The 12,011-nt window shown below is 38.2% G+C and overlaps 1 protein-coding gene across 1 annotated transcript; it reads right to left on the bottom strand.

Moving 5' to 3' along the window:
- Nucleotides 1-564, bottom strand: LOC127811153 (uncharacterized). Its single transcript, XM_052350861.1, has one exon. The coding sequence runs from the start codon at nt 562-564 to the stop codon at nt 1-3; it is 564 nt and encodes a 187-aa protein (XP_052206821.1).
- Between the last annotated feature and the right edge of the window lie 11,447 nt (nt 565-12,011).

The following is a 12,011-nucleotide window of genomic DNA, read 5'->3' as shown; positions in this document are numbered from 1 at the left end:
TTAAATCCCATTAAAGGGACACAAGCTAATCTCAACTGCTCCATCTGATACCCATGCCCAAGAAGGCCTCTCGGTATAAGAGCTCCCTGGATCCACTAAAATCCGTCGAAGCTCCCACCTTCGAAGCTTGGACGTGATTACTAGGGGGTCGTTACGACTAGGATACCTAGGCAGATCATTGTCTGAGAAGGAGACCGTTTCCTCTTTTCTCGACCTCTTTACCCTCGAGGTTCGAGTCTCCGTCAAATCCTCCCCAGTTTTTGTGCCAGGAACCTCCCTTGCTGTGAGAGTATGGAAAACTGGGGGCTGTGGGCGATCTTCTTCCATTTGAGGTGGTATCTCCCTACGGGGTGAATTCCGAACATGATCTTGACCATTTGCTTTGTCCTGCCTAGGAGGAGGACTTCGCGTACGTCGCTCTTGATCCTTTCGGGGATCCGCCTCCCTGGCTACAAAACTCCTGAGGAAACTCTGGCTAATGAGCTCTTGAATTTCTTCTTTTAACTGGTGACATTCCTCCGTATCGTGGCCATGATCTCGATGAAAATGACAATATTTATTCATGTTCCTCTTATTGGATAGTGCCCTCATAGGCAGCGATTCTTTCAGATAATCCTTGTCCTATATAGTAGCAAGGATCTCCGCTCTAGGAGCATTTAGGGGGGTAAACCCACTCTGTTCCCACAGAGAATGGGGCTTCTCTTTGTGATCCTCCCTCCTACCTTCATTCTTATGCTCTTCGATATGTTTCTTTTTCTCATTCTTTTCAGTATACTAAGCTCTTTTTTCCTACATGACCTCTTCGACGTTAATATACTTCGTTGCGCGGTCAAGAATATCCGTAAATAAGAGTGGGGGAGTTTTGGCCAATGACTAAGAAAAGGGCTAGGCCTTAGGGCATTCTAAAATGCCACCATCGCGATGATCTGGTCAAAATTCTCAATACTCAAAGCTTCCATATTAAATCTTGAGAAAAAATCCTTCAAAGACTCACCCTGGTTCTACTTTAAGATGACGAGAGCCATTGTGGACCTCTGATGCCTCCAAAGAGGATAAAGTGGGCTAGAAAACTACTCCAAAGTTGCGCAAAGTTAGCTATCGAGTGATGGGCTAGATTTGAATACCAGACATGTGCATGCCCCTCCAGTGTAGCCAAAAAGACTCTACACCACATTGCTTTGGACGTATCCTGGACCATCATGTGAGAGGTGAAGAGATCTAAGTGGTTCATTGGATCAGTAATGCCCATATAAGGCTTGATAGTCAGAATGCGAAGACGCTCGGGCGACACCGCAACCATAATCTTCGGGCTAAGAGGTTGGTTTGCAGTTGCATTGCAAGACTAGGATTCTCTAGGCTACTGTAAGGACCCGCTCCCGAAAGTCCCATAAACACAAGAGTTTCAAGAGGAAGCCCTCACGGAAAGGATACAGATGCAAACTTCAACAAAACATCTCAAATGAGATTTTCATTAATATACACAACGGAAGCAAAAATCTTATAGTATACATTCTCTGATGACAACATTAGGGCTCACATGCCCGCACACACAAAAACACCATGTCTAGCATAGCAAGATAATATACTTCTTGGACTCAAAATAAGACAAAACGTCTAAGAATCTTCCAGTTAGGGTGCCTCTGTACACAACATCTAACATAGGGAGAACTAAGCTTGGTCCCACCCTCAATTGTTTTTCCACGCTTACCTGAAATGATGTAAAGCAAGAGTGAGTCACAAGACTCAGCAAGTGTATATATAAAAAGGATAACAGGGCTGATAGCTGACTTGTCCATAAATATACCCACCCATGATATGTATCGCATATCAAACCATGTCATGTACCACAATGACAAATCATAACGTAAATGCATCAATGCACAGACATAATCCTTGGGGTCCACATAAGACAAGACACACATTGGCCCCCAAGTCCCGCATACAAACTTGTTGTAACCCAATATAGGCTACTATAGACTTCCGAGGTATACACTAGATCATTCTCCGAAGTCTAAAAGTACACCTGTGGAGTATACACCAGATCATTCCCCACCAGGCCCAAATAACTTCCACATCCAAAGACTCCCGAGGTATACACCAGATCATTCCCCAGAGTCCCATATCCTCAACATTCAATGCAACAAATAAAGAAATGCACGGCTTATGCAGCATAAACGTGATGTCAAGGCCCCCATAAGCCAAGCATTAGGCCATGCTACGCCCACATAAGAACTCACACATACACATGCTCCATGTGTCCATGCTCACCTACAATACACAGGTCGATACTCACAAGCCAACCATGTAATGCCAATGCTCATGCCACCACTGAACACAAAACATGATCCCAGATGTATGCAAACCCATACCCCAATGTCCCAATGCATCACCATGCAATGTGTAATAATAAATAAATCAAAATATAATACCACCCCAAATAGAAACCATCTGGAACCTACCCCGATAAGGTTCGACATCATTCCACAAAGAAATGTAGGGAGAAATAGCCCTACTTGGCTAGCAAATACAAAATGCATTAACAATGCTCAGGGAACCTTTTCTATTCTCATAAAGAATTACATCTAGAAGCATTATAATCTAGCCTATTAGTGAATCTCATCATACTCCAATGATGCCCCAAAATAAACTATTTATCTCCCGAACATTGGGGTAAAACAAATCGCTCAAACAGAAGAACTCCATATTCCATGCCAAGATTGGTTGGATTGCTACGGCCTCAAAACATATTTAAATGATCCAAGATACATTCTAAAACAAATATTAATAAGCCTAGTTTTTTGTACAAAAATGGATTTCAAGTTGGACAATGCCACAAATAGTTATGCCTCAAACACCAAAGCATTATTGGATTGGAATTGAAGATTTTAATTTCTAGCTTCTAGTTCATCTGGCTTCAACTCATCCAATTTTTGTCCAAATACCCACAAATTATATACCAAATCGATGATTATCGAGTCTAGTTTATGAAAATTCAAACGATTCATCAATCGGATATCTACACAAAACGTTATGGCCAAAATAGTATAGGGTGCGCAGTGTAGTCTACTGCGGGAGTCGACTTTCGACACCTGGGAGTCGACTCTCGAGGCAAAGTCTACTGTCACATACCCAGAGTCGACCTAGCCGAGAACCCTTCATGCAAAGTCAACTCCTAACACCCCAGAGTCGACTGTTGAACCTCCAGAATCCAAAATTGAAGAACAAAACACCCCCAAAACCCTTCAAACCCCTTCCAATACTCCAATAAACTCCAATTCCACCATAATCCCTCATCCCAAAGGTGCTACAGCCTCTATTTCAAGACCCAAATGAAACCAAAAAAATCAACCAAATGGTTTGAGAGATTTACAACAATTTTTACATAGCTTTCCAAATCAAGCTTTTCTTGAAAAATACCCAATCTAAAGGAATCAAAGGGAAGAAAAAGGAGTTTAGAACTTGCCTTTAGAAGCTTTTCCTTTAGGATTCCACTTGAAGAGCAACCACAACAAAAGAAACCCAAAAACTAAGAAAAATAAGCAAGGAAAGAAGAAGGGAAACAAACCCAACTTGATCAATCTCTCTTGGAAGCATAAAATCAAGAAGAAATAGGAAAAGAGAGAACCCTAGCTCACCTTGGCTCTTCTCTCCTTCTCTCCCGTTCGGCTCTCTTTCTCCCTTCTCCAATTTGCTTTTTAATCAATGTAAAACAAGCCCTCCTCACTTATATATATATATATATATCTCATATCTCCATAATTACAAAACTACCCTTACACACAATAACTTAAATGGAAAATGCTTATATGCAAATAATACCTTGGTTTGATTTAGACGCCACAAACTTTCCAAATAATTATCACACACATACCTTGCAAATAACTGTGGGTCCTGTTTCCTCTTAAGTCAAGCCTTTGACTTCTACACATTTCCATTTCCTTTGCACAACACTTGAAAATATCATGCATAATTCCTCACAATTCTCTAAGATTATTATCCAAATAAATTAATTAGTTCGAGTTCATACACTTCACTGTTACCCGGGATGGGTCGTTACAGCTACGCTTCCTCCCCTTTTGGCTCCTCGGGGATTATTTTGACTCGGTTCTGGGGCAGGGTTACCTCTAATAGCTCGAGATTGGTGTCTCCTAGTTTCCATCAGAAAAAAAGAAAAGGGACTCGAACACCAAAAAATTTGTACTTGACAAACAGAAAGAAAAACGACGGGCCCCATGGTAGGCGGCAAATGATGATGCGAAGCCGATCACCCTTTTCTGTCTCGGACCAAGTACCTGTAAATAGAGTTGGGGACTCATTCCCCTGTGATCACTTCGGCGCTCAAGTCAGTTCACCAGGTTATCAAAATTGAAGTATGCAGTAGAAAACTAAAGAAAAAAAATCCTCATTACCTGTCTTGGTAGCTTCAATTTATCCTCATGCCTCCTCCCTACTCCTATCAAGATAAGAATTGTCTTTTTGAACTTCCGGGATTAAGATCCCGTCCCTTGCAGAGCCATGATCTTGATGGAATGGATCTGGTAATTGATTTTCGAGGGGCTCGGGATAATCCCTACCTCCATGATCTTCGAAGTAATGATTGAGGCCGAGGAATCTGGAGAATTCTCATTGAGCAAAAGGCTAAGATTACTAGTCAGTTTGTTGAGATGTATTTGCCACGTGTCCATCTTGGACTTGGGCTCAATGGCGACCTTGGCTTAGTTCTCTGGCGAACACATGTCTTTGCTATTATTGGCTGTTTTCCTAGGGTATTGGGGTAATTATGAGCTCAAGGGCATTTCCCTCATCACAAACTGAACTAACTGAATACATACAAAAATTGAACAAATACAAAAAAATTGAATTGAAAAAAAAAATTAAATTTAAATGAGACATCTCTATTAGATCTTAGTCCTCGATACATTGGCCCATTTGAGATCTTAGAATTGGTGGGATTGTTAGCTTATCGACTAGCCTTACCTTCTCAATTACCAAGTGTTCATAATGTTTTCCATTTGTCGATGTTGAGGAAATATGTGTCAGATCCTCAACCCATCATTGATTACCAGACCATTGAGGTGGGGGAGGATGTTTCGTATGAGGAACAACCCGTTTGCATTTTAGAGGAAAAAAAAGGGTATTAAGGAATCGGTCTATTTCTTTCGTGAAAGTTCAGTGGTAGTGTCACTCTTCGGATGAGGCGACATAGGAACGAGAGGAGGAAATAAGACATCTCTATCCTCATTTATTTGAGTGATCAGGTATGAATTTGGGAGACCAAATTCTTTTAAGTGGGGGAGAAACTATAATGACCGGTTAAGGGTTTAAATTATTTTAGTGTTATTTTTATGTGTTATGCCTTAACATAAATTAATCTAATTTTAAAAATAAATAATGGGGTGTGTTTAGCGTTAAATTTAAATGAAATGAAGTGCGTATGGGAAAGTTAAATTATGTGTGTGCATTATGTGGCATTTAAATGGAAAATAAAGAAAGAAAGAAATTATATATAATTCCTATTTATTTAAAGGAATTATAGAAAGGATATGTGGGGGATTTGTTGCAAATAGTGAGGGACAAATTTGGGAAGAAAAAAAAAAGGAAATAAGAGGAAGAATGTGGAAGCTACGAGAACCACTTCTTCCCCTTTTGTTTCTTCATTTTCTTTTTTCTTCTTCTTCCACCAAGTCAACTCCTCTTATTCACCTTCTATCTTTTCTCTTCTAACCTTGATCTTAAAGCTTTTGGAGGTGAGAATTTGCAAATCTATAGTTCTAAATGTCGGTTAAGCTGTCCAAAGCGCCTAAGGCAAGTTCTTGCTTCTCTTCTCTATTTTAATAGCAAATTCTTGAATTCTGACCTTGTTGTACTCCTTGCACCATAACTTCTTGTGGTTATATTCAAATTAAAATTCTCTTTTTGATCCAGAAACTAGACATCATAAGCTTCATTTTAATTATATGAATCGAATTATTTGACTAGGATTTAAACTTGTAATAGCCTAATGAATCACTGCATAAAATTTGAATTTTTCTACTATATTTTTTATTTTTATGGTATAACTTTTTGTGGTTATATCCAATTCGAGATCTGTTTATTTTTGTGTAAACTATACTCGATAAGTTTCGTTTCGATATATGGATTGAATCATTTGGCTTTTTATTGGACCTGTAGTGGCCTTGTTAAACTCTGCCTAAAAATTCTGCAAGTCATTGTAGCACGAAATCTACCATGCTTCGATTTTTGGGGCATAATCTTCTGTGGTTATATTCGATTTGGAATCCGTTTGTTACTTTGTAAACTAGACATCATAGGATTCGATTTGCTATACGAATTGAATTAATTAGTTATGATTTGAGCTAGTTATGACCTTATTAATTAATTTCAATCTAAAATATGAAATTTTCTATTATGACTGAGATGATAATTATTGCCTACATTACCATGTTTAATCTTGTTAATGTCCTTAAATACTCGATGTATTTTATTCAAAAACCTCAATAGGGTTTCGATTTATCCTATATTTCCTAAGGAATGATGCATTTCTTGATCAGGGTGTTGTTTATGCAAGATATTGGTGTTGTCTTATTTATAACTTTGATTGTCTTAATGTGGAAATACCTAAGTGTTGCATGATATATATATATATATATTGGCGGACCTATTATTTTGTGCTATGACTTTTCTGTGTGGGAAACATGATATCCAAAAGCAAGCTCAGAAGGCATTTTCCTGTTCGTGGGGAGCCTTAGCTCATAATGCTCGTCTGGTTTAAAGCCAAAGCGAGGGGTGGACAATGGTTCACATTATACTTGTTTGTATATGGATAATATGGTTGTGGCACAAATATTCATAATTGTCTTAATGTTGCATAGAATGATACGATGTATTATGAGATAGTGAATGATGAACAAGAAATTACGTGTTCATTTCAGGGAATTTATTTCCTTTCATATTTGATGCCCATATTTCCATTTCATATTTGATCAGCTATTCCTTTTGTATATACTTGCTAGGCCTTGTGGCTCACTTTGTTTACTTCGCTTCATTCCAAATTAAAGGTAAAGTTAAAGAGGGAATCGGGCCTAGTGGTGTATGAGTTCATGGGATAGGTTATGTATAGAGTCATTCTAGCCAGAAGATCTCTGGGAGTTGGTTTTGAGGGCTGACAGAGTAGAGTTTGTTTTTTTACATATTATGTTATCATTTTTATTTCGTTGTATAGGCAATTAAGCCCTAACCAGAATTATGAAGTGAGTATGGTGGTATGTATATACCATGCGAGCCTGGTTGAAATAAATGAAATGTGTATGGTTGTTTATATTTTAGTTGTTTTATATCATTCATTTCATTACCTGCTCATGAATCTCCTATGCTAGCGGGTGCTTCGGGTGGTGGGCCATGACATTTTTGGTCCTTCTCAAAAGGCTGCCTCCCAAGGTTAGTCCTCAATGCTATTTCTGTATGGTTATTGCAATGATTACGTTGAATATTTCTTATTAAATATATGAGATGATGTTTGATTCACTACCCATATGGTAATGCTATTGATTTCATGCATCTCTTCTCACTGCTCGCAAGTTCTACCATTTGCTTTGGGGCTTTTTAAAGGAACTTAGATCTACATAGGGTAAATAGACTTGACTTCCCTTAATGCATGGGACTCCCACTTCGCGAGATGGTTGTCTTTGTATGCATGAGGTTGTTTCTACTACTTGTTGTATCATGCAGACACCACCATATGTCCATGGACTCCTCTGGGGTTGCATCGGATGACCTCCTTGGTCTAGTAACTATCTAAACAGTGGGCTTCCCAACCTCCACCAGAAATATTGTTCATCATTCTTTGGCCAAAAGTCTACACCACCCTTTCTTGTTCCAAGATGAATCAACTCTGTTCCACCACTGTCCCATTGTCCTTTATCCTTAATAGCAAAGATCATACATCCATGAGGACAATGGTAGCCAATGAAGCCTCCACGTCATACATATGATAACTGGATGTGAATGGAGCATTCCTGCATTAATATGTTCAAAAGAGATAAGTTTTTTATCCTTAGTAGCAATTATTGTTGCGGAAAAACACTTACAAAATAAAGGGTTAGTACTGATAATAATCAAAACCAGACCGAAATGAGAACATGAAGAACATAAATATAGAACTCCCTGTTGATCGAATTGAAAACGATTCAAGACTCAGATATGTGTTTGTCCAGAAAGTACCATTCAGGTAATGCCAATCAATAAGGCCACCAAACCACAGAGAAGCCCCAACTCCCCAAGAACCGAAACCCTCAAATGCCCAAACCCTCTCGGTCGATTGACAACTCTCACCGAGACTACCCAAAGGTCACACACCAAACGATCCACCAAGGAACATAGAGCACCACTCACAAAGAAGATGGAATCAACAATAGTAGGTCGAGAGCTTACCTTAGAGAATGCTAACCGATAATATAAATAGGTATCACCGACGGATCGACCAAAGGATTCGCAAGGAAAGGAAGACTACCGCCATGGAAAGAGGGATCGGACTGAGAAAGGAAAGGGAGAGTCACGAAGATAAGCCATAAAAGGAAACAATCGAGCGAACAATGAAAAGGAGATAATCAACCGTTAATAAGGGCAACAAGAAAAGGAAATAGTCCTTTTATATGACAACCCTAGGGCAAAGCAAACAGAAGATGGGTTTAGGCTTATTGGGCTTCCTTAAGCCTTGAGCAAATGGGCTTAGCCCATTTCTCCTCCAAAGGCTTAACTAAGGGCTTATGGCCTGACTTCTAAATGGGTTGCCAATGAGTGGTACTTTGGAAGATACTTCAATCCTAGGTTGAAGCTTATGAAGATAAACTCGAAAAATCATCATAGCCTTGGGCTTCATTAGGAATCATATAACCAATAAATCTCCACTTGATTCCTAATGAGGCCAGCACACACAAACAACAGGCAACAAGCACATGCAACAAAATGGAACAAATGCATAAGCAATTATCATGTAACCTTACAAATGTTAAGAAGATCGAGACAACTTCTAAATTTAGTCACAGATAAAATTTTAGTCCCCATATCAGCAGGATTATATTCAAAAAGTACTTTTTCAAGTCTAATAATATTTTGAGACACAATATCACAAATAAAAGGCAATCTCACATCGATATGTTTAGTGCGTTTGTGAAAGACAAGGTTCTTACATAAGTGAATTGCAGATTGACTATCTAAGAAAACAATCAGATTGTTTTATGCTATTAATCATCCTAATGCTTGGACCAATAAGAAGCATGTCATCAACATACAATAAAAGAAACACAGAATCTTTGTTTTTATGTTGAAAGTAGAGGCAATGATCAAATTCACTTCTTTTGAAACCAATTGATTTAACAAAAGAGTCAAAACGTTTATACCATTGTCTTAGGGACTGCTTTAAACCATATAAGAATTTTTTTAAGAAACACACAAAATTTGATTTTCTTTTGTCTTCAAAACCTTTGGGTTGAAACATAAAATTTTTTTCTTCTAAATCACCATGCAAGAAAGCGGGTTTTACATCTAATTGTTCAAGTTCCCAGTCAAAATATGCAACTAATGCAAGCATGACTCGAATGGTGGTATACTTAACAATTGGCAAAAAAACCTTATTTGTGTGAATCCCTTGGTTACTAACCTAGCCTTAAACCTTATTTGTTCACTATTACTTGTACCCTCCTTAACCTTATAAATCCATTTGCAACCCACAATGGATTTGTCTTTAGGTCTAGGGACTAACTCCCAAGTTTGGTTCTTGTTGAGGGAACTCATCTCCTCTTTCATTCCTTCCATCCACTCTTTGGAATAATTCTTATGGCTTCCTCATATGTGCTTGGCTCATTTTCAGTTAGCTCTTGGTAACTAGCATAGGCTACTTCGAAATCTGAGGCTAGCCTTTGAGGTAACCTATGAGATCTTCTTTCCCTATCTTAGGCTAGCTGGTAATCAGAAACTGGTGACTAGTCATTAGGGTATTCTTCTCTTGTTGTTTCTCTCTCCTCATCTATTTCAGGCTAATTTTGACTCTCCACCTCACTAGAGGTTGTAGGGGTACTCTCCACCTCATCTGAGGTCATAGGAGCATGGGTACCTAAGTTCTTCAACTCTTTTTATGGACTCTTGTCCTCACTGACTTTGTCACCACTTAGCTTTGAACAAGGCATTTCATATTCATTAAATGTGACATCTCTACTAACAATAATCCTTATCCCCTTTTGGCTTCTATTCCACAGTCTATACCCTTTTACTCCCTCAGGGTAGCCTAAAAAAACACATTTCCTAGCTCTAGGCTCTAATTTTCTCTCATTTTGATGAGTGAAGGCAGCACAACCAAAGGTTCTAAGAATTGAATAATCGGCACATTTTCCATGCCATTTTTCATAAGGAGTATCACCATTTAAAACAGCTGAAGGAGTTAGGTTAACTAGGTAACACGCAGTCATAACGGCTTCTCCCCACAACAACTTAGGTATATTTGAACTAATCATCATACACCTAACCTTGTCGAGAAGGGTCCTATTCATCCTTGTTGCCACTCCATTCTATTGAGGAGTGTATGAAATTGTTTTATGCCTAGTAACTCCATATTCTTTGCACAAGTTATCAAAATCAGAATTACAAAATTCTAGACCGTTGTTAGTCCTAAGGTATTTTATGTTCTTGTCCATTTGATTCTCTACTTGAATTTTCCAATTTTTAAAACTTTTAAAGGTTTTAGACTTATCTTTCAAGAGAATGACCCAAACTCTCCTAGAGTAATCATCAATCATGGACAGGGAATACCTATTACCACCTGACATGGGATTTGACGCTAATCCCCATAGATTTGAATGAATGAATTCTAAGGCTCTAGTGGCTCTATGGACATTAAAGGAGAAAGTCAACCTATGATGCTTTCCAAGCACACAATGATCACAGAAAGGGATATCAGACACAAAGTCTTTACCAAATGCCCCCTTATCACTTAGCAACTTAAGCCCTTTAACACTCACATGGGCTAATCTATTATGCCACTTGACGGTGGCATCAGGGTTTATTGATGCAATGTGGGATTCTAAGTTACTCATTACCTAAAAATTTGATACATAAATCCCATTTCTTCTTACCCCCTTACAAACCACCATAGCTCCTTTAATCATCTTCAACATTCCATTTTCAATTTTTTCAGTAAAACCACTATTTTCTAACTCACCCATTGAAATTAAATTCCTAGCCATTTCGGGTATATACCTAACATCTTTTAACTTTAAGACATAACCAGTGTCTAACTTAACAGTGATGTCCCTTACACCAATGACCTTATATGCAATGTTGCTACATACTATGGCATGCCCACCTTCAGATTCATGCAAATTTTCAAACCAATTCTTTTATGATGTGACATGAAATGATGCACCTGAATCTAAGATCCATTCATGCATGTTTGACTTAGATGCAACATTTATTTCAGTGGAGTCAAAATCTAAGAACATGTATACCTCACTAGGGTCATACAAGGTTACTACATTAGTCATTTCTTGATCCCTGCACTTTTCTTTATTTTTTTTGTCTCAACATAATAGTCTTTAATAAAGTGCCCAATTTTACCACACCCATAACACTTCTTACCCTTCAATTTTCTCGATTTTTGGATTTGGACTTACTTCTACCCTTTTTCTTACCACCTCTCTCTTGACTCTTAGATTGGGACCTGCCTCTCATCATATGGACCTCACCATATTTTTTCTCATGTTTTAGTTCCATTTCTTTACTTCTTAAGGAATCTATGACAATTTTCAGTGTTAGGGTATCACTACCATACTTAATTGCATTTTTAACCCCTTTATAGATATTGGGAATAACATTTAAAATGATCACAACTTTATATTCTTCAGATACTATTTCACCACGATTTGTGATATCTTGAACTAATTTTTTGAAAACATCTAAGTTGTCATCTAGATCCTTAGAGGGGTCAATTTTAAAACTGAAAAAGTTTTCTAACAAATAGA

The sequence above is a fragment of the Diospyros lotus genome, chromosome 10, assembly GCF_014633365.1.
Source record: "Diospyros lotus cultivar Yz01 chromosome 10, ASM1463336v1, whole genome shotgun sequence".
In the NCBI taxonomy this organism is placed as follows: Eukaryota; Viridiplantae; Streptophyta; class Magnoliopsida; order Ericales; family Ebenaceae; genus Diospyros; species Diospyros lotus.
Note: the sequence above shows the minus strand (reverse complement) of the source record. Positions and strands in the feature narration are given on the sequence as shown.

Bases quoted from the DNA above. Each gene is read 5' to 3' on its own strand.
- LOC127811153 (XM_052350861.1), bottom strand. From the start codon at position 564: ATGAATAAATATTGTCATTTTCATCGAGATCATGGCCACGATACGGAG.